Here is a 27,948-nt window from a genome sequence, read left to right as displayed (position 1 = left end):
GCAAGAAAAGATTAATCAGATTATATAAACAAAATGGTTATTAGCTCACACTTTACATGGAAAGGCACAGAAGTCAAGCAACACTAAAACTCAAAAGGACAACCAAGTGGCCCAGCAAACTATATTATGCCATTTTAAAAATGAACTGAAGCAATGGCTACAACATTATGCTGGGCATTAAATAATATTGTTCAATAACTCAAAATAATAATAACCTCATTGGCATTTTGTCCGTATTAAAATTAATATGATATGGTAACACCGGATTTTCATGGAATAACACAGCTCATGATCGAGTGACTGAAAAACTTCTCCCAAATATCAATTTCTGTAATAAGGCATAAGAGTTCATATCAGAAACATGATTTAATGTTATTTCATACATACAAAATGTGATAGAAAAATACATTTTATAGTTGTTACAATGGTTATAAATAGGACCAGACATTTCCAATGCAATACACAAGACTGCTTAAAAAAAGGGAGGTGCAGTTGACTGGTGTAGATCATATTCACGGAATCAAACACACACTCTCACACACACGATCTCACGCACACACTGCCATTTACACAATCTTATAATACTGCTCATAAAAACAAATATAACAGGTCAAACCAAGGGAAACACCTTAGAATTCAGAACTGCAGTTCTGAAGTTAATTGAGTTGAGAAGTTGAGAAGTTTGTTGTGTTTCAAAATATTTTCCTGTGCTGATTCACACGTGTCAAAAAATGAAATAAGACATAACAATAGAATTTCTAGACCTTTAAAAACTACTGAATATATGGCACTACATACAAAGTAACAGAAAAGAGATACTGAAGATCCAGTTATAGCAACCAAAATAAGAAAGATTATTCTTGTTAATCATGTTACAAATTAAATAAAAAAAAAGCAATCTCCATATTCTCGATTGAGTTTCTAATCGAATCGTTTCCTCGTTAATGCTTGGCTCTGTAATCTGGAAGACCTGCTGGAAAACCTCTTGTAACTTGGCAAGAGCAACTCAATTGCATAGAGTTCTACCTTTAAGATTCCATTTGTTTTATTTCACAGTTCACTTCTTAATAGTGTAAAATTGAAAAGAAAATCACTTTCTACAACACTTGCTGAATCCATCTTACACTGCTAATTCAAAGAACCAGTGACTTAATAATAACTAAAACCTTCTCTGTAACAGTTTCAGGATTTTTTTTGTTGATATATAAATGCTGTTTTGACATGAGCTTCATAGTGGTGGAGCAGACAGACATTTCTGCTGAACCAGAGTCAGTATCACAAAGTAACCAATATCCACTATATGCAATAACACGTTAACACATGGCACAACTGTAAATCAGAGTTAGAAATAATGTCTATGCATAAATGTTAAAACAACTAAACAAAACATGTCGAATTTGCTGGGTGTGGTTTTGCATTGATTCTGTTACTAATAAAGAAATGGAGGAATTGGTTATAATCGATATGTTGTCAAAAACAGTGATGGATCTCATTCATCCACAATGATCATATGTAAAATAAGGCACTTTAAAAGTTATAAAAGACATTTTGGTCTCTAAAATCTTTCCATTTTGTAAAGAAATAAATCTTTTTTTCTTTGTTCATTTTGTACATTTGACATCACATACTGTTGTTTTGTACAAAAAAAGAAATATTGTGAAAAATAGAGTAATTTCACCTGCAGCACCCTCATATCAAAAATGCATGAGCTAGTATTTAATGCCTGTAAAATTATTCTTATTTATAAATGCATTTTATTCTATTTGAGTTCAAGATGCTGATGGGCAAGAATGGCTTTTACTTTCTCAATGCACGTTTTAACTTTGAATTATCTTCAAAAACCTTTGTAGATTTCCCCTGCTCATCTTCATACTCTCTCGCACATGAACATGCTGATCCACGTGAACACATTACACAGCCACAAAGCTTCAGTCCTGTGTGTCTCCTCAACTTAATCAAAGTGCCAGCTTAATGCTCAATCTCTATATTCTATTATGAGAACTGTTGTATATCTGAACGTCTAGGAGTGAAACTGGTGATGAGTTTGTACATGGTGTTCTAGACCATATTATTGCTTTTATGTTGCTTCAGTGCAGGCTGTGGAGACTAGATCACCTGACCATGAAGGTCCTCAGATGGACGGCTGAGTTCAGGAGGACTGTCACTGCTGTGTTGTATTAAGTGAATTAAATCTGATTCGTTGCTCACCAGCAGGCTGCGAGTACGAGACAAGTGAAGGACGAGAGCCAGAGAACTGGTCAGCACACAGGCAATGGTCAGGTCATCATTGGGTGAAGAGTTGAGAGCTCAGAGGGTCATTGGTTAGTTGCCGGTGGCAGCTGGGTGGTTAGGAAACAAACGGACAGACAGATACGTAAAGGGGAAAAAAAACCAAAAGAAAGGACACATAGGAGGACACAAAAGAAAAAAGATAGAGAAGGAGATTAGTGTCCGCTAGTGACAGTCAGATGAAAACATGACATTACTAATCAGAGCTACTGTCAGAGAAACTGTTTAATGTCTACATTAAATATGGCAAAATCATGACGGCCTCATGATTTCACACAAAAGCCCAACTCCCAGGTGAAAATGGTTAAAGAAGCAGAGAGGTGAATCAATTACAGAATTCAAATTAAACCAACACCACTTAATGGTTAGTAGCAGTCAAAATATGATACGTGAACATGATTTGTAGTCTTGATTAAAGAGGTAAATAAATGAGCGGCTTGTTCTCTGACTGCTATTAAGCATTACAGTGCTCATTCAGTCCAAAGCCATGAAGCTGCTAGTGATAATGGGTTTGAATTCATGAGTAGTTAAAGAGATGTGATTGCAGAAAATCAAGAGATATAAAAAGATTTTAAAAAGATATGAAGAATGCATTTTTCCCTTGCAGAATACAAAAAAAAAATGTCATTTTTGACTCAAGCAAAGTTTATTGTCTTTAAAATCTGTCTATTTACAATAATACAAAAACACAATGCTAACAGAACAGAACACCAAAACAACTGCTGAAGGCGGGGCGAAGAATAATGAGGAAGAAACAATAGACAAAACTACAATATTTCATAGGACAGAGAATATAAAATGTACTACAGAAAATCACCGTAATTTCTATAATATTTGAGCCTCTAGAAACATGTTCTGCATTTTTCTCTAGCATATATTTCCTATTTTTCACATATACAATATAATCTGAATTTCATAAATTTTTGATGCTGTAGAAATATTGTTTTCATAAACATAAAAAAAACACTACGCAAGTAAATAATCTGTTTTTTTTTTTTTTCAAATAAGACAATGGCAACAATAAAAAAGCAAAGAAGTTTACAATAAAACAAAACATAGAAAATGGAATATTTCTTCAGTTCATCTACTCATACTGTGCCAGGAGAAAAGGTATGAGTTTCTCAATAACATCACAGAATTCTGATCATTGTAACTCTTACAGAAAAGACACTCTTGACAATATTGTGATGATATAGAGCTTGAAAAACCTCAGCCCCAGCCCAGTCCACCACCCTGTCCTTTATCCATCACAAGGAACTCTAACCTATGAGGTTTCATCTGTTTGTCTTTTTCCTGACACTGTTTTGCTCTGTCTAATAACAGACAAAGATCTGTTGATTTAAGAGATTCAGTGCAAACTATGTGCTGTATTTTTATGAAGAGGTATTTTAGTATGAGGAGCAATTAAGAGTTCATAAGCACAGCATGTCACTTTCATAATGAAATGAGATCCACTCTGAATATCAGCTGTGTTGAGTATAATACAGAAACCTGCTCAGATTTAATACTTATGATGACTCTCCTCCTCAAACAATTCATACCCTTCATAATATATTGTCAATTTTCCCCATGTGACACTGACCATGACCTTTGTCTTATGCTTACAGACTTTTACATTGGTGAATTTTGTTATCTTGAGCTGCTGTAATTTATTTAAAAAGAATATATTTAGCTAATGTTATACTCTTCATTAATCCCTGACACTGTGATGAAATAAGCAGTGAAACTGTAAAAAATGTGGGAATCTGAAGAGTTTTCACTAAGCAAGTTGTACAGGTCAGGTGTGTTGATTTTCATTATGGAATTTCTATTAATATGAATTAAAAGCATCATATAAGGTCATGGGCAGTAGGCCAGATGAGATATTTTGACATTTTGTGCAATTTCACAATTGTTTTTTCATTAATCTAGTCAGTTTTGTTTGTCGGTTATGTGTTAAGATTTTACAATGCTAAATTTAATTTGATGTCAAATCAATAATCTTACAATTACAATCACATTTAACTTTTATGAATCATTGATATTAAATAAACAGTCCATAAACCCAAATAGTTGTTTGATATGACTAATCTAGTGTAGTTTCATTATTGAGCCATCTGAAAGTCTGAGAGTCTTTATTCTTAGATATGTTCTACTTTTGCTATAAAAATGGTCCTGGCAAAAACCTTAATAAGAGTAGTCATTATGAAAAAGGTCACATGTACGTCAAATACAAATTATGTGAAATTATATAAATAAAAATTATATGTAATTATATAAATAAAAAAGGTAAAACAATAAAGTTAAGACAAAATGATTACTGCTAAATGAGTTTGATATATATATATATATATGTGTGTGTGTGTGTGTGTGTGTGTATATATATATATATATATATATATATATATATATATATATATATATATATATATATACATACACATACATACATACATACATACATATATACACACTGTATACGCAATGGGCTTAATTTTCTGTATTAAAGTAATTTCGCTGAGGAAAAGCATCTAAACATGCTCTGCAAGGCTGATGTAATATTGCATAAGATGCAATATTGGGTTTACAAACTACAGTACATTGAATATTGCTGCTTGTTGATCAATTTTGCATTAAATGTGTTACACTTATTTGTAATTATGTTGGTCTTCAAATAACAGAATTATTCTTGTAAACATGGTCAATAACAAAAAAAATCCCCTTTTATAAATTAATCTGGAAAAAGTAAAAACAGCTTTTCAGAAACAGGATAAACTGGCTGAATGGAATACACTAGACGTGAATGTATTTAAAAGTAAAAATGAATAACTAAGACACTAATAACTAATCAACACAAACTAAACAGAGAAAGAAAGAGAGAAGCTAATAAGTAAGCTCCATCAGCCTTCATTGACTGGGAACCATAAGGTCATCCCATGGTCATCAGTGTAATAGAGCTCTAGTAAACAGTCCATTTAACTCTAAACAACCCAAATAATTCTTTCTCTAATAGCTTGAGACTTCCAAAACATGCAGTGTGATAAATCCACCTGTGAACCCATCCTGGACCTAACACTTATACCTAGCATTGTACAACCTATATAACAGTGTCATTAGAGCCCCTTTTACACCGTGTATTAACATGTGCTTTTGGTGATATTGACAGAATACCTCCTGAGGTTATTGAATATGCACTGGGTTTGTATCTCAGGATCTAAAGTGTGTTTACATCAGGCTGAGATTACAGAGAAAGTATTCACCTACAGGACACAACCACATCAAATTATTTAAAAAATCTCATAATTTATGTCACTAATCAACAGAGGAAAATTAAGTTTAATCTGCAAAATAAAATAACCGCTACCACTTCTCCTCCTGCCATGTGGATAACTACATCCACACTCCCACACTCTACTTCTGATGCTAGTCAGTTTAAAGGCATGCTGCATGGAATAAATGAGATCTGATCACAGTGTAATGTGTAGATATTCAGATACACATCACATGTTAATGCAAGGTGTAAATGGAGCTTATGTATCATCTCGGTCTAATTTTATATGTACTTAATAGCTGAGTTGGCTTAAGTGCTAACCACTGCTTAATACATTAATTACATTACTTACATAACCATTTTAACAGTAGCTTAATGATGATCTTTTTATGTATGCATTTTTTTTTAACTAAATATAGTGTTACTCGATTTTGCCACCATCTTCAGTACATCCCCAACTTGTGGACATGCATAAACACACACATCCACACACACTTTCAAGTTCAATAACTTTCATATATGTTGTGATATGTATTATGAACTAAGAGTATCAGTTTATGTGAAGAATGGTAATAATGGCTGAATAACTGTGGATGATGAATATGTCCATAAATATAATGAACTTTGTAGCTTGTACTGTGATATAAAGTGTAAGAAAACCTTAAACACACACACACATACACACACAAAAACACACACACAAAGTATTGCTTGAACACTGGGGCTAAACTAACCTCTTTCTGCGGTCACTACCCTTTGGTAAGGATGGACGCGCATATCCTGCCTTCGTACTTTAGTAGTCACTGCACCTGCTTAGAATGTAATATTACTATTAAAATAGAAAATAACATCAGATAATTAATCAATACAACACATCAACAACAAAACACTGGAAAGTATCTAAACGAAATACATCCACATCAAGCGTGTAAGACCCAATAAATCACAAAAATAAGTGAAAATGAAATTCATTAGGAGTTCCATTAGGGCTTTGTTTTCATGGTGCAGAAATCTTCCACTTTAATTTGTAAACACCCCAGGAATTTCTAGTAGGTGACATAAGACAAGTGTTTATATTTGCTTCACTTGCTGAACTATGAGAACAGAGCCCTTAAAACTCTCTCTCTATCTCTCTCTCTCTCTCTCTCTCTCTCTAAAAAAAAAAAGAAAGGACAAACTGCTTTTACTAAGACGGATTAATTTCACACAGAATCTTATAGATAGATTTACATTGGCATATTGCAAGTGCTCCACTTATCATTACAGTTTATAACACAAAGTCAGCTCTAATACTGATAATACTCTGAGAGCACTCAGAGAAGATGCAAGCACAGGGAATGCAGCTGACATGGTTTCAAACTGTAGGAGGATATTCAAAGCACAGTGATAGAGACAAATCTATTTTATTAATCATTAATATTCTAGGTATCTTTAATTTAAATGTATAATGTATTAATTCATAAGTCAAAGACAAACCAAAATAATTCAAAGTTAAAAAAAAAAAAGAATAAACTCTGGGAAGTTAAGACCAGTGTAAACATCAGTAGTAATGATATTTGTCTTGGTTTGTCTATTTTATATTTTTTAGTTAACAAACTATTAGGGGTTTTTGTTTTGTTGTTCTGCAACTGCTATAAAACAAAAAGTTAACACTTTGAGGAATGTAGACTGTCCACGAACTCTACTAGCCTTTTGTGGGGAAAGCCATACCTAAAAGAGTGAGACAGAGTGCTGAAATTAGTTTATTTGGTCCCAAAAATAACAAAGACAGCATCCGGAACAAGATTTCCTATTTGGTGACGGCATATTACAACATATCAAGAACATGAACGGACACATACACCAATATGCAACAACACACCAATAGAGTTACAACTACTTACCTAATACACCACTGGAGTCAATGGGATACTCAAGGATAGAGGTAGCAGGGGCCAGAGTATAGGGATACTCGTATGGGGTGTAGAAAATACCCGACTCGGGGGTCTGGGGCACCAGGGTGGCAGTGGGGTGAGGGGTGCCAGCAGGCATGATAGCAGAGGTCTGGAGCTGTCGGATGAGAGGCATGAGGGTGGGTGCAGCAGGGGCAGGAGTACGCAGGGCTGCAGTGGGCATCACTGGGGAGGGGCCAGTGATGATGCGAGGAGCCTGGGCACTGGCAGCCAAAGAGAAAGCCAAGGCTGCTTCAGAGGAAAAGATGAGAGATACTCAGATACAAGAAAAACACGGACAAGGAGATGTCAAAGGAAGGGAGGCAAATAATAATAAAAAATAAAACTGCTTACCATGTCTTATCTTGTTGAAAACAAAACAGTTTTGTGTAGCATATACTACACAACCGTACTAGTAAATATTACGTATCTAAAATGGACAGGATGAAAGAGAGACAGAGAACTGACACTACTCTGACCAGGTGTACAGATTTATAAATGTGGGTCCTTACGTGATTTGATATTGGCGTCTCGGTATGTGCCGTTGAGAATTGCCAGCTCCATCAGCTGCATCTTTTTCAAGTTGTCTTCACCTTCAGCCTACCAACACACACACACACACACACACACACACACACAAGAAATGTACTTCAATTGAAATGGCTTTGATATATGATACATAGGAATGTTATTTCTAAATTGTCGAGGTTTTGTGTTTTCTAAAACAATTGAGAACACTGTTTATCAAAAACTTTCAATAAAGACTATTTAAATCCCCTTTTTTATTTCTGTGTAATGCTTAAAAGCTCAGTTAAACTGTGCAAAGCTCCAATCTGTGTGTTGCACCGGTGCTGGGTTTCAGAAGTGCTAGCCTAGTACTGTGTATACAGGCTAGGGTTTCCCACTTGCTAACAAACCGAGTGTGAGTTACTTCAACGCTGTCCAAACAAACCAGCCAAAATGAACACGCAGAGCACAGAGGTTAAAGATACAGCTCAGCTTGGAATCAGCACCTCAGCTTCTCACGTTATCTCCGTCTCATGTTCCATCTCCTTCTGCCACTTCACTGTCTACCTCTCTTACTGTCTATTTCCCATTCTGCTGTCTGCTTGTTCCATATTGCTTCAGTTTATTCCATCTGGTCATTCTACTCACGCCCTCTATACAGTCCAAATTCTCACTGTCTCTAACGTGATAGCCAATGTTTCTTCAAATTACCTCCACTCATATTTCCATTTCTCTAATTCTTTATGTCCCTCATCTCAGTTAAAACTATCTACCAAAATGACACTTTACTATATTATTGAAAATTGGTATTTCAAATACAAAATCTGCATTCCGAAATTTGTATTGTTAGTAGTTCGACCTCAGTTATGCATAGAACTGACTGTGCTTGCGACTAGAACACAGAGGAGCTGTGAATCTGGTATATTTAATGAACTGCTAGATATTACAGCATGGGTTCAGGTCAGGTCAGAGTAAAACAGGCCACAGAATGATCTAAACTATGTCAGCAAGCACAGTGGAAAAGAAAAGCTGATCCATTCAGAGTAGGATCAGAGTGTGTATGTGTGTGTGCCCTTTGCATACAATGCCAATGTCTGCCTGCCAAATGGCCTCAGAGCATGATATGGGTCAGCATGGGCAGTGCTGAGCAGTGATCAGTGTGATATCGATGAAGCTTTCCAAACCAGTGTAAAGGTTAGTGCATGCATGACTGTGAGCTCAATGGTATAATAATACCTCGCTTAAAAATACGAACTGAACCTTTTAAGCAAATGTCTTTCAAAGATATTTGTCACACCACACTGCTGAAGTATGGCGTGGTCACACACCGACACACCGTAAAAATAGACAGCTGGATATTTTTAGTAGTCTGGTAGAATCCACTCCTATCCTGTTAGTCTGGGTGGAGGCGGTGGAAGTGGAAGCGTATTGTTAAACAGGACACCATATGCTTGGCTGTGGGCACGCATGCGTATGTGTGTGCACATGTATATACAGGTATTTTTTTTTTTTTTGCCCATGCAAAATAGCGTATCAGTTTAAAGGGTTAAAAGTAACACTGTGCTCAAACAGGAAAGCTCTATATAAATTCTATTTCTATACAATCCATGTAGACTTCCTTTCCTTTGAGAAGTCAAAGTTTGTCCCTAATTACTCTCACCACTTCCCAAAAAAGAAAAGATTGCCATAATGACCCCAGCATATGGAGGTTAAATGTGGTTGTGTGAATGTTATCTGTCATTGATATTGAATTGGCAGCTGGCTATTTTACCCTCACTTTTGTTTCTGTTTTATTATAGTATAACTACAACATAGTACTTGTGTCAAATATACTGATCACACAAACATTGTTTGAACATTTTATTGCAAAATTGACTTGTATGAGCTTATATGATTAATTATCTATTTGTGTAAAATGCAGAAACTCAAAGGTCACTAGATCTACAACAAAAGGTGATCTTGGAGTTTGATGTGTTTATCTGTAGCCAGTGCCTCCTGATGTCAACACTGCTAAAATTTAGAAAGAGCTTAGCCTCCATTCACAACTATATACCACCAAAAGGGCACAACTGTCAATCATGGATCACTGGAGTCCCATGACGATTATCATGGCAGCACGATGAGCCACACATTCCACATCACTCCTGAAGCTGGAGGTTCACCTCCAGTAAGAAACACAACACAGTGCTGAAACCTTACCTTCTTCAGCATACTATTTATCTCATTAAGCGTAAATGTAAATTTACCTCCCACAGTGAAGTCTTGTTTTTCTATGTGTATAATATTTTAGGGACCATTTCATGTGTTGGAAAGTGGAATTTAGAGTGAATCACAGTTCAGCACATAATTTCCTTTTCCCTTTAAAGTTCACAAGCATCTCCTGCTAACCGGCCGTCACTTCATTAAAACCTACAGCGTTATCTTCATTCAGCTCTATGCCTGACGGCAACACAGAGCGTTCTGATGGCCCCAGTGGGCACCCAGAGTCCCGACCCCTCTGTCTCATGTCTCTCATTAAATTTTTAGGCACAGCCAATTAAGCCCATTAAAGCTGTCCACACTCCTCACCTTTGAACATTAGAATCCAGTGTATGTATACGGCTGCTTTTCTCTTCAGTGCCAGTCTTTCTGTTTTCTGTACCACTCTCTCTTTTGCCTCTAAGGACTCAGTACAGCTAGTGTGGAAATGGCAGTCATGCTGAGTGCAGCTATTTAGATTGAATTTGCTCCCACTGAGCAAATACATTCATCAGTGCTTATGCAGCACTTCTTTTAACTGAAACCCACAAGTCTTGTTTGTTGAACCAAATCAATGTGCTTTTGCCACTTTGACATTTTTCTTAAACTTGGTGTTCTGATAAATACATGCAGAGTAAGGGGGGGAAAAGGTAAGAGTGTAAACACATGACTCACTGCAGGGACAAGCAGCTTCTTAACTTCCTCCACGGCTCTCTTGAGTTTTATCTCAGCACGGTTCTGCGAGTCTTCAACTGTGATGAGCACGTGCAGGTCCTCGTTCAGATGCTCCCAGTTGGGCTTTCCACGGTTCTGCTCCTCCTGTACAGATTAAAGTATGGGAATTCATATCCACGTTACCATCTGAATCAGCTGCACATATCTACGCCAGATGTAGAATTGATTTTTGCAGACAAAAACATTTTTAATATTTGGAGTACTCATGTGCAGCTATACTATTGTGCCAGGCCCAGTTGCCACGCCCAAACAATTGATTGGTCAGAAGGTGTTGATTTTTTTTTTTTTTTATAATGCAGCATTATTGAATTCTTGAATCTGATTGGAAAGAAGGTATTGATTAATTTTCTATAATAGCATGGATCGGAAAGCACTGCTGGCTACAAGGTAAATTAATAAATGCACTTGTGGTAATACTTTATAGTTTCCATAGTAACAGCTAATTCGCAGGACTTATATGGTGGTCTCTTTACATAATTTATGTCTAATAATAAATTTAAATAAAAACATGTTTCTATTTAACAAAGAAGAAGGCATAATTGTTGAAATGATGAAGTTTTCTGCAAGGAAATGTTCATTTAACACTCATGGAAGGAGTCTCCAGTGTCAGCAGTTGTAACAGTCAGTAAGTTTTCCGCAACAGGAGAATGTCCAGGACAGTCCTCTCAGCAACATGACAGGCTGCAGGTTTTTTTTTTTTGTTTGGTTTTGGATTATTAAAAGAGAGGATGGTGGGGAAACAACTGTTTATAGCTGCTATAACATAAGCGATAACAAGAACTAATTTGTTTCACAGAAGTTAAATGTAACCATAAACTAATAAAAAGTATATGAGTTTTGTTCCTTAATTCATTACAAAAAACTGTAATCGTTGGTAAAGTGCTGCGGTATAAGAAGAATAAAACACTTCGGGATATGATGTTATAAGAAAATAGTCAATTTCAGGTTATTGCCTCGGGCAAATGTGCTTTCTCCAACAGGGTTATCATCACTTTAACTTTTACAACAAAGAGCTTGGTTGAACAGCACAATCAATCAAATCAGCACAATTTATGATGAACACTCACTTGCCTTTCATCTGAGTGTAGTATGACATGCTGAGGAGAAGCGGTTTTAGGATGTGGAAAAATCAGAAACGCAGCATCACAGCAGGGAGGCACTGTATTTACTAATTACTGGCTGCCTACTCACAAAGGAGTAATTACTTGATCAAATGTACAGTATACACTCAGTAACAAAATATGTTCTAATGCTCTTGGGAGCTAGTTACATGCTAAAAGTGATTCTTTGAAGTGTAGAGAGAAAACTATATTGGGTGATGTCAAAACAAGACTGTGCCATGAGGTTAGGCGTTTGGCCTATTTGTTCATGGCTGCGTGTCAGAAATGGCTGGCATGCCTAGAGGTTGCATTATTTACACCTTCAAGCAAGTAGTAGTAAATCCCTGTTTGGATAGTAAGACTGGATGTGACATGATCGTTTTCACTCTAATACAGAACCACTTTATAAGATTTAAATAAGTGTATAAAACCCTAAGCTTATTTAAATGTGGACTATCATGTAACCTTGTTTTAAGAGAAGGGGATTATAATTTATAAATTATACATCTAAAACATTATCTACAAAAAAAAATAACTATAACATCAATCCTGTAGTATCATTTTAACTTTATACATTTGCAGAATCAGACAGCAAACCTGACAGGTTTTTAGTCACATTTACTGCTATCCATTAAAAACCTTTCACATAATAGATTCCATCTTCAGAAATCAGGCTGTTCTTTCATTTGGGAATAAAAACACACTGCCTCAAATTTATATCTATAAAGCATGGGAACATTTCACACCCTCCTATGTGTGTTTCATAGGGATTGTGATTGTAAATCTAATTTGGGTGGAAGTAAGAGAATACATGGATCCAGATGGCATCACTGTTTGAAGCCTGGGCTGTTTAGTCCTGGCTGCTTTTCTTTACAGCCCCCTTCACTAACATCACTTTCTTCCTTTCTCCCCTTTCCTTTATTTATATAATATTTTCTTCTGTTGCAATATCAACCATCTCTGTAATTACAAAATTATGACTTAAGTGTATTAAAAACATACAGATTTTATAATATTCATATTTGTAGGAGCACTGTTCATTGAGATGATTTTCACAGCATTCAGGGCCTTTATTAGAAAACACTCACTGGTGACTACTGTTAGAAGATGGAAATGGCAGCATCAGAGAAGCAGCATTTAACCGCAGTGTTAAAATCCTTTTAAATTATTTTTCAGACATGCAACAGTATCCGAAGCTCCAAATGCAAACCTGTACAAACACATTTTCATCATGTCCAATTAAATGCCCTCTATTATCACGCGTCTGATGAGAGCCCTGGCGAAATCTGTGATGGTGCAGCTTGGAGAAACATGGCAGCATGCCTAGGGGATCTTAGTTCATTGTATTTCATTAATTCCCCCATCACTCTGAATTAGCACTGCACAAAATCTCATCTGCCATATAGTTAGTGTTGTTCTGCTACCAGTTACCATTCTGCTACCACAGGCAGCTAAATCTGTGCTGCTACTAGCCTGTCATATTCCTTCACTCCAAAATCAAGTGTGTGGCAGTGTAAATGTACAGTTATTCATTAGACATCATTACAATACAACTGTCTTTAAGACAATAATTTGATTTGCTCTTAAAGTTGCTTGTAAGTCAAATTGGATGCGACAGTGTTTTCAAACTGTCTGCTAATATAAAAACATGGACTAAATGGTCTAGGCAGAGACATATTGAAAAAGTGAAGCCATCCCCTTTGCTCAGCTCTAAAAAGCAAAATGCTCCCCCCCCCCTCCCCCCTCCCAAATCTCTTTCTCTAATAGCAGTCATTTTCATTTTAATGCAAGTCATTTTTCCACCATGTCAGGCACCCTTGGAGCCAAACAAAAAGTCTGTTTTTTTGCTCCATAGTTGGGTAGGACAAAAAGATTCCAGCAAATAATTCCATTAGAAATGAAGTACCTAAATCTGCATTTAACACACATTAGCCAGGCACATGCACAAATCCTATATCTACAGGCATAAGCATCCATATGACATTGTAAATCTAGTACAAATAATAAAATATCTTCTGAAGAGCAAAAAGGAAAAAAAAAAAAGCAAAAGCTCACCTTCTTCTTGTCTCTCATGGAGCCTTTGCCTCGCACCATTATCTTGCAGCCTGTCTCAGCCTCCAGCTGTTTGGCAGTGAGCCCACGTGGACCGAGGATTCTCCCCACAAAGTTGAACTGCAAAGACACACCACAAGAACAATATATGGCATTTATTTAAAATGTTGCGCATCATGCACTTGTTACACATGCACTTGTTACTGCTGCTATAAAAGTGTACTAACCTGAGGAAAGGACCTGTTACTGATCAGCTAATTCATAGTGGCTAAGTGATTTATATGTTGACTGACTGATTTATATGTTTTATATATTTATATGTATATGTATATCACTGCATGCATGTGTATTGAACAACACAAGTTTGATTATGAAAGTACAGTTTGGGTTGTAGCACTTGTAACTGAGCCTATCACAGCCTTTTTCTTGTCTGTTTATTGAATATATTGTTAAATCAACTTGGAAAGAAACCACAGGATGCTCTATGACCAGATCTTCAATATCAAAGACACAAACACACTACTGTACCAACACTGCTTCACAACTGGGCACTTTGGCAAAAGTCTAATGTGAACTAAATCACACTTAACATAATTTGATCAAAGAGACCTGGCAAAACTCTGAGGAATCAGAGGAATGGTCTGTCCCCTGTTGTTAACTGATGAACATCCAGAACGCAGTGGCTCTTATGAATGAAGCATTTGCTAAAGATCAGCCACAAATCTGCACCATCTCTCATCCCGTGACACAGATCAATTTTTCACTTTGTGCTTCCAAGCCTAACACAGCACGACAACTATTTAAGACATTTGCTTACGATTAATGCTCATAGTCATTCAGCTACTGTTCCGACTTTTACCGAGACATTTTCCTCTGCGTATATCTGTATATATAAAAGTGCTTTTCTGAAATTCATGTAACAAATGATTTGCTTTTGTGCAAGCTCAATTGACCATATTGCCTTAATGCCTTGATATCAGCACAGCTGTTTAGGATGAGTGTGTTCAATTCAAACCTAACTCATTTTTTAATTAATTAATCTACAGGAAAAGCATTTTCCCACAGTGAACTCTTCATATTGATATTCATATTTATTTCTCAAATAAACAACTCAGTAACGAACACATTTGATCTCATGCAAGATCGTCTGACCTAGAGTACATTTTGAAGTTGATCTGTACCATCAGTTCTTGACCCATTATAAGTAACATTACACTTTAAAAAAAATTAAAAAGTACAGCTTCAGTTTCATGTGCCATTAAACATGCTGAAAAGGAGAAATGAAGAGGCACATGTGGAAGGTAAAGCAGACATATACACACAATGCATAAGTTATCTGATAACACAGAAGAATAATAGATGAAACATGAACAACACAGCATTACAAAGTACCACATGGGAAACTGCTTTCAGCAACAAACTATAAGGAGACTATCGAGACATTAAAGAGGAAACCCCAGGAAGCTCAGCGGAAACTTAGAAACCTCAGAAATTCACCCAGAAACCTGAATGGAAATGAAGGTAATAAAGTACAAAATATGCTCAAAAATATGCACATATTCCTAAAAGTGCGACACTTCCCCAGCTCTTTGACATTAATTTGCCAAAAGCAAAACCAGTTCTTCAGTTGGGTCTTATTGAAAGGCTTACAAATGACCCACCAGAAAAAAGGTCACATATCACTGAGCCAGTAACCTGAGCTGAGAGTTTTGACTGTCACGATAACCACTGTGAACATTAGCGCTCAGAGCAGGGATTTGTAACAGGGAATATTGAAAAGTTAATGTTCAGCAACTTAAAACAATTATTAAGTCTTAATGTGATTTAATAGGCTGCATCCAACAGCGGCCAGGAATAATATGTTGTGTTTTTTTGGCTGGGGGCTTCACTGCTCTCTGAGTGTTTAACCTTATCTGTCAGGATGGCAGAGTGATAAGCCAGACAGCTGTCTCTCTCACGGTCACAATGCATTCTCTTCCTTTTAAAGCCCATCTCCTCACGGCCTGATCACAGCTGCTGCGGCCGCCGAGCCTCTGTGCTGTATATTTAGAGCTGAGCTCATCAGACTACCGTGTGGCAAAAGGCTGTTTGTGTCTGTGTCATTGTGGATCACTGTTTTGCACAGGTGTCAATCTCTCCGGTACATCACAAGGTTAAATTTACGAGAACATGAGCACATGCACAAATTCATGCACTCAAACATGTGTCCGTGTCCTTTTTGTTAGGCTCATATGACTTACATTATAGAGACTGTAATAGACTGCGCAGTTCAGTGGCCCACATAGTAACATCTCAGCACTTTAGGATGCTTATTACAGTCCCCAGGTGTGGCTCAATCACAAACAAACATGCACTGAGAATATTAATGAAGAGCAAAAAAAGCAAACACATAATTGAATTTCTCACATCAGGACTTTTTTCCTTGTGCCGTTTACCAGTTTTGCTAAATTCATTTGAAGTGCTCAACTTTAAATTAACAACAACAAAGAATCAGACAAATCTCATTACCAACCAACACAGAGAAAGAGATGAGGAAAGGAAAGGGGAGGGAATGAGAAAGGGAGAGAGAAGAATATTAAGGGAGAGAGAGAGAGAGATTGAGAAGCAGGGGCCAGCAGTCTCAAAATCACTCTCTGTGATTATATCGCAAAAGTGAGAGAGAAAGCGCAACAGAGTGGAAAAATAATCAGAAGGTGAATGTAAACACCTCTCATCTCTGCCTCTCTCATCTCTCCATCATTTCCTTCAAAGCTCTCATTTGTTTTCTGTTTCATGAACAACAGGTGCTGGAGAGGCAAGAATAACTTTCTAGATCATTCTTCCTAAATGAGGTGGCTCACAGAGGAGACATAGTCCAGAGTCTTACATGCCTCTCCACCATCAGCTCTGGGCAGTTTTACAACACTCCCCCTGTCACTGCTGAAGTACTGTGTGAGGCCTGTCAGGGATTATCAGAATGCTGATTATGTTAGAGGAGATAAAAGTTACACTCTAAACAAGCACAATGACTGATTACATACATCCTAACTGGGCGTTTGTGTTTCTTCACTTAATCTACAACAGATGCTGTGTCTACACTATCCACAATGTCAATATTTTTACAGTATTTTAAAAAAGTTTTCTGTTACTTTATTGACTTCTTCGCAATGTGAAGTTCGGTGTAAAATTATATCAGAGCTGAATACATGATCCTTACAAACAAATCCTGGAAAAGCCCCGGTGTGATCCATATTTTGAATATTTTTTTTAGTATTTGAATGCAACGTGAATTTTCACTATTTTACACGAAAATTAGATTTATACTGTGCTAACCCCTGTGGAAAGTGGAAATTATATTCCACCCTGATATCAACAGCAAAGGTTAAGAAAGGTTAACAACAGATAAGACACATCACTCAGAAGCCTTTGCTGTATGTTTTTCATCCAAACTCAATTACCCCTGACCTCACTATCCCCTTTATCAGCTCTTTAAGCAAGCAGACACATTACTCAATGCGTATAACAAATATAATGCAAAACCTAGCATGCCTCTCTATAATACATTTATTATCACTAATGGCTATCATATGTAAAATGTGAATAATAACACATTTGCTATTTGTTGTATCGTGGATGAATCATCAGCAATTGCAAATATTGGTATTTGTTTCTATACACTTTTCTGACCATGTACAATAGAAAACATAATACTGAAGACAGAATGAGACAAATACACATTTTCTTTTTCTTTGTGCTGCACTAAGGCTATGTTCAGACAAGCAGTTCAAATCTGATTTACTGGCATATTCAATCTGAGTGATAGCTGTGATGGAAAACATGATCTGTGATAGGTTGTTGAGAATAAATTTGCATACTTGTACATTACTGATATTTTCATATCTATGTTTTCAAGGACATAAAACTGATACTACTTTTAATATCACCCAACTGCCTAACCTTCACCTGTACCACATTTTACTTACACCAGTGACATTGCTATAACAACCAGTGTGGATAAACGACTACAGTCTAAACAGACAACTAAGTTTTAGCTCCTTATAGTCAGTCTAAAAATCAGATTTCAGAAATAAATCAGATTATCCTAATATCTGAGCATAGCCTATTTGGAACAAGGAAAATAAACAAAATAATGAAAAACTTTTCATTGCTGGAGCAAGTTAATTGGCTCATTCTCCAGACAACCCCAGATTGATGTTACTTCTTTAAATAAGGAAGTGTGGAATGAGATAATTAAGAACTTACCATCCTCCAAGGTTACTCCAACTTTACGCTCATTAATAATCAGCATACGGTTGCTACTCAAAGTTCGATTTTCCATGACTCCTCAGCAAATACATTTTTGTTTCATTAAATTTCTGTCTAATTCAGACTTTTTAAACCAATTCTCTTAACAAAATGGTTCCAAAACTCTCCATGGCCAAAACACCTAATTGGTTATTACATAATTAATGAGTAATAAACACTTAGATAACAATTAATGTCCACATAAATACTGTCAAATTGCCACTCAGGGAAACCTCCACAGCACAACCCACAGATCTCCAATTCCCCGGAATTAACAAAGACTGACAATAGGAGCCTCATCAACACTCACAACATGTTTACTTTTAGCCAAAAATTAATTACTCATTTCCACCAGTATACTGGAACAATAATGACTTTTTCAGTATTCGAGGTTATACAGCTACATAACACAATAATGGCAAAAAAAAATTAAGCACAATAATTTTGCTCGCTATTTGCATTGTGTATTCTAATACCATATTATTTCAAATGAATAAATCTTTCGGTAAATTTTTTTTTCAGTATTATTAATCGCATTATCTTTTAAAGTCTAAATATTAATAGAATTTGAGTCAAATTATTAAACGAACCACCATATGCAACCAAACAGACAGCTTGTAATTTAATGTGCTAGTGTAGTTGATATCACTATTAAAATATGATTAACTGTTTAGCTCTATCAGGTCAACCTTATCTTTCCTGACTTTCAAGTTTTTCGTGGTTCGTGGGAATCCTGTGACCAGCAGCAGGCATAACAAAATATTAAATTAAACAGAAATTTTAAGTTTTATAAAGGTATAAAGGATGTCTAAACGGGGATTGTGTCAATATTACAAGCATCTGTTTCAAGGCCTTGAGGATAAAGAGAATAACTGCAAGAATAAGCAATGGTATCCCACTTACGTCTGGATATTCTTTTACAGGCACATAAAGTTTCTCCTGGAGCTGTGCAATTGGCCCCACGGCGTCTGGGAGCTCCGATGTCCTTTTGTCTGTACTACTGTTCAGTGTGTCATTGTACATGTCCTTCCGTACCCGGCCAATCTCTGCCAAATAGAGCCATAAAAACACACAATTACACAAAAGCACTGAGAGGAATGCACTTGTAGGAGAAAAAAAAAGAGAACAAAGAACTCAAGAGATTTTAGGACAACTCAGAACTTCAGGTAAAAGATAACTTGGCTAAAACTCTTCAAGACCCTAAATCTCTCTTTGCGTTCCAAATGGAACAGGCTCCTCTCTGAGCACAAAGGCTGCGACAAAATGCCTCCTGCTGAATGGAGCACAGGGATAGGAATGAAAAATTTCTGTCTGTGATGATAATATTCACTGACAGACATTCTGATAAAATTTACCATTGAAAATGTATCACGAACACTCAGCTAACCCAAATTAATTTAATACACTTTAATTTCACTTCACTTAACTTCACAATCACATGAACACAACTCCCTGAAGGCAAGTGAGCAAAAGCAGTCATGCACATCAAAACTATCTTAAGTATTCACAAAGAATTAATTGCACAACAAATAGATGAAATTCAGAGGAGACAGACAAACACATTATTATTTAACAAAAGCTCTTTGTAGAATATTGGATGAAAGAGACTCCATATAAGAATGGATTTTTGATGAAGTACAATAATATTTGAAATGGCTACATCAAAGTCCACACCAGACTTGCCGATTGCCATCATCTTAATATAACCCTGAGATGAGACAGGCATTGCCCGAGGGGCTCCCATCAGATTGTCTCAGCTGGAGTAAATCTGAGGCCTGAGCAGGCTTAAAGCAACTGGCTGTGGTATGATATATAACATAAGGACTTAGCTGACCCTCTCTCTCAGACCACACAGAAGAAAGGGTACACGAGCATGTCACTGGCACCTTACGTTAGACAGTATAGCTATGAAAATGCACATACACACAAATCAGCACATGCCCAAGTACTGTAGTTCATTAGTATTAACACTGCTATACAATACTGCCACTGGTTTATGAAGTACGCTATGAAGGAAGGGAACAGAAGAAAAAAGATAAAGTTAAAAGGTTAACAAGAATGGCATTTCAGTAAAAAGGTCTAAAAATGAAAAAATAAAAAGTGCAAGAGAATTTGTATTATGTAAAAGTTGCACAGTTAGATGTGTTATATGGTGATGATTAACCAGCAAATGAAGGGTTTTGGTCTTTTTTGTTTCAACTAACATTCCAATACAAGTACCTTACAGCAGTTAGTGACCAGCTTGACTAATGTACAGAAACACAACACCTACACACTGTGTCACTGCATGACGTGCAAGTGCCCTTATCCTTAAACACCTGGGGTAAAATATAATTGCCACATCCACTTGAGCTATTATTACAGCACCTTGAATGGCACTAAAACCAAACATTACAGACTGCTGATCAGCACTACAAAGCCTCCCTACTGCACACCATCCACCCTACTGCAATCCATCATTTTAGAGCGAGGGGAGAGATGGCAGACAGATCTCAATTACAGTGTGGGTCTGTTTACTGCCATCCGAATCCACCAGCTCAATGTTCCATCATGATACAGTGGCTCTGGTATGCTATCATGTAATGACCACATCATTAAGGCATAAGCCATAAGGCATAAATATCACCTCCAAAATCCGGAGTGACGTTCGGTGCTTTAAAAAATACAGAGTCACTGTTGAACACTTTAATTATTTTAACCTTATAATAAGACATTGTAATTGTGTGCAAAAATACATGCTCCCACATTTTGTACCGTTACATTAAGTAAGGTGCTGCTACAGTGCTCCGAAATGTCGAACTTTTTACAATATGTTTAAATATTTTTCCAACATCGCGAGTACTTGAGTTGACTAAACATTGGTACATGAACATACTGTTTCAATGTATGGCAGCCTGTTGGGGAAACGCATAAGGTTGATCTAATAAATTGGACAGTGTGTGAATGTCATTTGTGCAATAATGAATATCCTATGTTATTTAAGGTAGCTGGTAATAAAAAGAAGCACTGACAATATGTTAAGTATTTACTGTCCATGGAGACATAGGCTATGATTCTGCTTCTCTATGTAACTATATAAATTAGTTTCAATTTTGGACACAGTCAAAGGTGATAGAACTAATAGCGGAAGAAAAATCAATTTTATACAAAAAATCAATTCCCTCTAAAAAAAATGTAAGCACTTATTTATGCTTTACGGAATTTTAAAATAAGTTTTGGCTATCCATTATCACAGTCCAAATAACTGGAAGTCAGAGATCTCATCTGGCAAAGAGGTGGACATGATTTAATGCCAGATGTCAGACAGTTTCCACGGCTGTTTGGAAAAAAATTCCACTGCCAGATAGGACTCTCAATCTTCATGACTATGAGGCATTATGGGGAAAGACAAAAGGGTCACTCTGCTTCACACCATCCTACACTGTGTGCATGGAAAAACAAAGAGAAAGAAAAGAGCAAGCCTGAGATATTGACAGGGGAATGTAATATACATATTTTAGAGGGCTATATGCAAAAAACAAACTTTTCATGGCTACTGCTGCTATAAGGATAATTATAAACTGTTGGAGACAAATTCTTGTTATATGGATGCAGTTTCCCTCAGAAACTGTCGCATAAGACTCCATGGCACGGTCCTGCCAGACAAGGTGAGAGGATCGACCTAAGGCTAAGTCCTCAGTGCCTTTTTCTATGCACATATACACAGCAAATTTTCTCAATTCTAATTTGAGCCACTCTCATGTGTTGTAATCTTGGCTGAAGCTTTAATTTTCTGGAATTGGAAAAGACTGACATTCAAAGCTTAAAATATGTCATGCTCGTGAGATTTTAATGGTTATAGATAGGTGCGGTCAAGTATGGATGTAATAGGCTAGCACAAAAAGCACAAAAAAAGTGCTCACAAAAAAAGAAAACTTGCTAAAGAGAGGTAAAACGTATTACGCAAAGGGTTCTGGAGGGATAAAAGAGCAGGCCTCAAACAGGGAAACAATCTGGGTACTTTTCTACTGCCAAGAAAGAGCTTGTTCTTGACTCTCACACTTAGGGAGCCACCACACCCACAACAAGACCTAGCCAGAAAACATAATCCTGTTTTTTCAGTTCCATCAATGACCAAGACAACACCATCTTATAACATAAAACATGTATCTGAATTCTTCTTGTAAGAAAACACTATTCGTAATCAGATTTGTAAAAGAAACCCCTGCTAACCTTCCAGGATCTCTCATCTGTTTTTATCTTTCTCTCATTTCACCAAGCTGTGCTTTTTGCCATTTCATGTCTTGCGTTCACAAGATGTGCATGCTGATAGCCAAGCTGTGATCAGCGTGTGTGAGCAAGTCACTGTGTTTCTGACCATTGAGGATACCATATGTAATGTGATTGGGAGCAGTGGAGGTGTAAACAACACTGTGATATATATGGTATTGTGGTTGGATGACAGGTATCCCCTTTGCGCAGAGTAGCTATAGGACAGGTAGCCTGGAACAGCAAGCTTCTGGCAGGCATTTAGCAAGATGGCATTTAGTAGGAACACTGCTATCTAAACACTGCTATCTTTGTGAAAAAACTAGCATGATGTGATCAAAAGAGACTAGCCTGACAGATTGGTTAATCAGCAGTGCAATCTCATTAAAGAGATCAGTCATGAGGGGGTGATGAAGTTTAACAACAGAGATAAGGTTTTCATGGCCCTTGGTTTATATGCCACTGGCTAGTTTAACTGAATAGTGACAATGGTTCAGTCCAATCAAGCCAGTCTGATTTATGAGATACTATAATAATAGTACAGCATGAGGTATAACCAGGCTGCTTCTTCTTCAATGCAGTCTCTGCTGCATTGGTGATGTAATACCAGCACCAATGGTTTCAAAAAAGTAATTCCATCTCCTAGAGTTTGCCTGGAAATCAAAAAGGTGGTTAAAATTGGCTGTTTTTTTCCCCTATAAGAGCAGTTTTGGAATCATTCATTCATCTTCAGTAACCGTGTTATCCTGGTCAGGGCCGTGCTGGGTCCAGAGCCAATCCCAGGAATGCTGGGCATGAGGTCGGACAAAAACTCCCTGGAAGGGATGCCAGTTTATCACAGGGCACCATGCACACTGATATTCACACATTCATTCACACCTAGGGACAATTCAGTGTAGTTAATCCACATACCAGCCACAATGGGAAACTGGAAAACCCAGAGAAAACCCACACTGACACAGAGAGGATATGTAAAATTCAACACAGACAGTAAACCAAGCTTTGGTTCAAACAGGGACCCTGGAGCTGTGAGACGACAACGCTACCCACGGCAACAGTACCTGCTGCGCCACCACGATGTCCACAGACTTAAGATCTGAGTTAATATTGTCCTTTTGAATGCGTAAGTCACCAGGCAACATCCTAAAAGTGTTCATGTCACACTTGATGTAATTGGCCCTTAAACAACAGGTTGCGGCTGCTTAATTACAGCAGTGTCAAGAGTAGAGAAGGCTCCCTCTGAACACATATATTTAGTGACGTTTCACTCTAACTGCACCTCCTTCATAGGCTGGCGTGTCCTCATTGTTCTCCACACTCTCCTGTATGTTCATGCCTCTCTCTCTGGCTGTGTAGCACAGCTTAGCTAGAAAGTAATGGCTTAATGAAATTTACATCAAAGGGCATTCATGTCACATGTGCTCACTAACAGGTCAAAAAAAATGTCTCTCTGAGTAAATGAAGAAGGTCACTGCAACACAGTCCCACGCTTTTTCCTGGAATTCACTCCTACGCAGCATTCTGCCACGCTACCGCCCCCAATGCCGTGTTCAGTATGTCTAATAGTCATGACATACATGATAGATGAGTTATGGGGTTTGTCACTATGTGTCTATCCTTTGGGTGCACAATGGGACACCAGTGAAATACAAACACCAACTGCAACATGCTGAAGCAGAAAGGACATGAGGACAACCAAAGGTCAAAACAAGAGAAACAAGCTCACATGTCACTTTGTGTATGTGACACCATTCAGAAATAAATACACATGGCTTACGACTTTAAATAATTGCAATATACTTTGCTTTCTTTTCACATTAAATCAATAAGATCTAGCCTAGCACTAGGCATACACTAGCCTACACCTTGACAGTTGCTTTAGAAGCAACACATATATTTGAGACAGCTAAGACTACTAAAATAATACGGTACATTTGTAAACTCACCCAGACACTCTGAACTATAATTAGAGAGCTTCTTTTAGAGTCAAGCAAAGTGCATGAAGGTGAAGACATGAAGACTTTTCACAATATGTTTGTACGATTTTTTTTGTTTAAAAGATGACCAGTCTCATATACATCTACACTGCTGCACCTTCACCTTTACTTTGCATTAAGAGTTACTCAATTACTAGTAAAGATGTATATGTACACAGATCTGTTCATCTGTGTGTATCTGGATATATCTGTAAATGTTGTAGGAGAGTAATGATTTTTAATGCCGCTATCTGGTGTCACTCAGAAGAGGATGGGTTCCCTTTTGAGTCTGGTTCCTCTCAAGGTTTCTTCCTCATGTCATCTGAGGGATTTTTGCTTGCCACTGTCATCTCTGGATTGCTCATTAGGGATCTAAATCTAAATCTAACAAAAGTGTTATGCAAATAAAATTTTGTAGTAAATGGAATTGTAAAATATTGTCTTATCCTGTCTTACATTAAGACCTGTTACAGAGGAGTCGTAATAGAATAAAAATGGTATTCCTTGGGTCCTGTGATGGCAATCAAGCCTACACATCTAACTGAAACAGCCAAGGAGCAATCATTTATTTTTTTTGGACCAACACCTCCATTGTTAAACTACAACCAATCGGCTTATATTTAGCAGGAAAATAATGTGTGCTGGAAGTGATGTGTGGAGTAAAATCTAGGACTTATAACTAATGTTTCTTGCACTCTGAAGACAGATACCAACTGATGTCTGTGATAGGGTGACTTCATTTTGCAAGAATATATTAATTGTGAAAGGATCAATCAATCAAAAGATTACTAGTTTGTCTCATTACATTGACATATGCATCAAAGCCATGAAGGCTTGAAAAAGATATGACAGTATCCTCAGGTACAATTCCAAATATGTTCAAGGAAACAAAATTGGTGATTTAGCAATGTGCACTAAAGTCATTTTAATCAATCCAGATGTTAACTATCTAGATCTTGATCTATTAGTAGGCTCTGGTTGTCTCTAATCTATAGACTACCTGAAACCTTCCATGCTGTCTGAATCATTAATGAGCCAGGCTTTTCAGGCACAGGTTCAAAATGGCTCTGGATCCTTTCCCAGATTTTGTGACTCAATTCCTTAATTAAGATAATTTAATAAGCTACATAAAAGCAGAGTGTGTGTTCCTATTAGAGAACATAATCATAGTCATGTGGACAAAACACACACAACACACAATCTACAAACCAAACTAAAATCATACTGCAAAAGACCTTTTTTCTCTTTTGTCCTGTAATTCTGTCTTCTAAGCGTTGCGAGCACACTAAAACAAGACTTGAATATGGGGAAGTGAAAACAGAAGCTTACTAAAGTTATTTCTGACCCTTGCAGCTTTAAGAGAACTAACCAGTTTAGTAGAGGACAATCTGTGAGCTGATACACAGCCAAAGTCACTGTGCATATCAAGCAGCCTGGCTGAATAGCCTCCAACCGTTATAGCCAATACTGAAGATATAAATCTGCCAAAGTAGCCTTCTCTCCAGGCAAGCATGCACAGATACTCTTGCTAATTCATCAGATTCAGCAACAAAGTGAGAAGGAACTAAGCCGTGAGCTTACCATGGATAAACCAAGCTTAGCATATAAAAGATAACTCACCAGTTCTAGTCAGTTATAACTTGTTTTCTGTTTAGATGCCTAATTAATGATACTGATTAGTGTTGAAATGTTTGACATTTGTGGTTTAGAACATCTGAGTGATCTATTCAAGCTGCAATTTTATTACATGCTCATCGTTAGGCAGTAATCAAAGCCAACCTTTAAATCATTACTTCTCAAAGTGGGGTCCATGAAGCACAGCCAGAGAGTCCTGTTGTTACTGCATGTCAATGATGTCATCTTAAATCTAAGAGCCATTGTAATAAAGTAGAAATCTGGATGTTTCAAATCAACATTTTATTACAGTGTGACTGGTTTGGACTGGAATGGCAAATAAGTAAATTTTGAGGCAGGTTATTGGCTCCATTTGCGTAATATGAGTAATAGTTTAATTGTCTGGTTATTTGCATTACATGATTTAGTTTTTTAGGCTGATGTGAGGGGCCCCACATGCTCCACGCCTTTCATTTGAACCGGCCGGAGCCCCCCTGCTGACCGCCGTCGCGCATGCGCACAAGTTGTGTGTTGCCTTCCAAAGAGCAACGCCGCCCTCGCGCATTCTTCACCTACTTACATCGCTTTGTGTGTGTTTTTTTTTAATTAGGCAACACGGACCACCCTGCTTTACCTCATCTTTGTTACTCACACAGGAGTTTTTATTCGGTTAATATTGTTTTAAAAGTTGGTCTAGTTATCCAGTGAACACATGGTGCTTCTTAAATAAGAAATAAAAGTTTAAAAGCAGTGCCACATTCGGGGTGTTGCCTCTGGAGATCCGCATCCAGCACGTCGCGTTTAAGATGTAAGCTAGCCTTACACACCGCCTCTCTCCCCTGTCAAAGTATTATCCGCAAAACAGCTAACTAACCAGCATTTCTATTCTCAAAACAAACACAGGAAAGCGGACAACATGGTTTAACAAATCCACAGACGTGTTGGTGTCGGTTCTGTCTTGTGTGAGCGCTGTAATGTTAAAGCCCTCGTACCTTCGTCCAGAAGCCGCTCGAGATGGTTGAAAATCCCGCAGAAGTTAGGAAGGCTGCTCATCAGCTTCTTGTCGTTCATGAGCTGCATGAGATAGTCAGGACTCGGCTTGGGCTTCTCTTTTGTTTCCATTTCCCCCACCATATTTAAAAACGTCTGCTTTAAAATTCAGAAAAATGAGTTATGAGGAGAAGAACAGGCTCCAGCAGACTCCTCCAGCAGGCTGAGTCTTCACTTCACTTCACTCCTCTCTTCTCTCCTCTCTTCACTCCTCTCTTCTCTCCTCTCTTCACTCCTCTCTTCTCCAGCGAAGTCCCGCTTCGAGCCAGAAGACTTTCAGAGCGTCTCGCTTTCAAAACTATTTCTTCAACAAACAAACAGACTTCTGAAACACGCAGAAAGCTAAATCACTAGTGTGCGTGATTTATAAGGTCAGAAAAGCTCCGCACACTGTCCGGACTCCCGCATGACCGCTCAGATTTGTTTACTCTCAGAGACTGTAGCCGTCAGAGTAACGCTATTTCCAGGCCATTCGACCTGTCGGGACCTCCACTTCTTAGCAAGATAATCTGGAGTAGGGGTTTATAAGAGAGATCCTGCGAGCTGTGTGAAGTTTGAAGGCTAGATCTGGAGCTGAGGAAACTCTTCTCCGCTTGCTGTGTCGGTATTCAATAGACTCTGCTGCTGCTGCTGCTGCTTTCCTAACGCCCGCGGTCATGTGACCATCCGCGCGC

At 37.5% G+C, this 27,948-nt stretch overlaps 1 protein-coding gene across 5 annotated transcripts; it reads right to left on the bottom strand.

Annotated features, from left to right (window-relative positions):
* Window positions 1–347: 347 nt before the first annotated feature.
* Window positions 348–27,948, bottom strand: qki2 (QKI, KH domain containing, RNA binding 2). Of its 5 annotated transcripts, none has more exons than XM_034309281.2 (9): window positions 27,217–27,948; window positions 19,290–19,432; window positions 14,106–14,222; window positions 10,891–11,034; window positions 7,983–8,070; window positions 7,423–7,722; window positions 7,229–7,249; window positions 6,274–6,348; window positions 348–2,339 (listed from the first exon to the last, which is right to left on the bottom strand). In XM_034309281.2, the coding sequence occupies exons 1-9, from the start codon at window positions 27,356–27,358 to the stop codon at window positions 2,323–2,325; spliced, it is 1,047 nt and encodes a 348-aa protein (XP_034165172.1). In that variant the 5' UTR covers window positions 27,359–27,948; the 3' UTR covers window positions 348–2,322. The 5 variants fall into 5 exon arrangements, with proteins under 5 accessions (XP_034165172.1, XP_034165173.1, XP_026770789.1 ...); XM_034309282.2 differs by having other exon boundaries at window positions 7,423–7,719; XM_026914988.3 differs by lacking the exon at window positions 7,229–7,249 and having other exon boundaries at window positions 6,274–6,351; window positions 27,217–27,947.

This window comes from Pangasianodon hypophthalmus, chromosome 12 (genome assembly GCF_027358585.1).
Source record: "Pangasianodon hypophthalmus isolate fPanHyp1 chromosome 12, fPanHyp1.pri, whole genome shotgun sequence".
Lineage (NCBI taxonomy): Eukaryota > Metazoa > Chordata > Actinopteri > Siluriformes > Pangasiidae > Pangasianodon > Pangasianodon hypophthalmus.
This window is presented reverse-complemented; position numbering and strand designations above follow the sequence as displayed.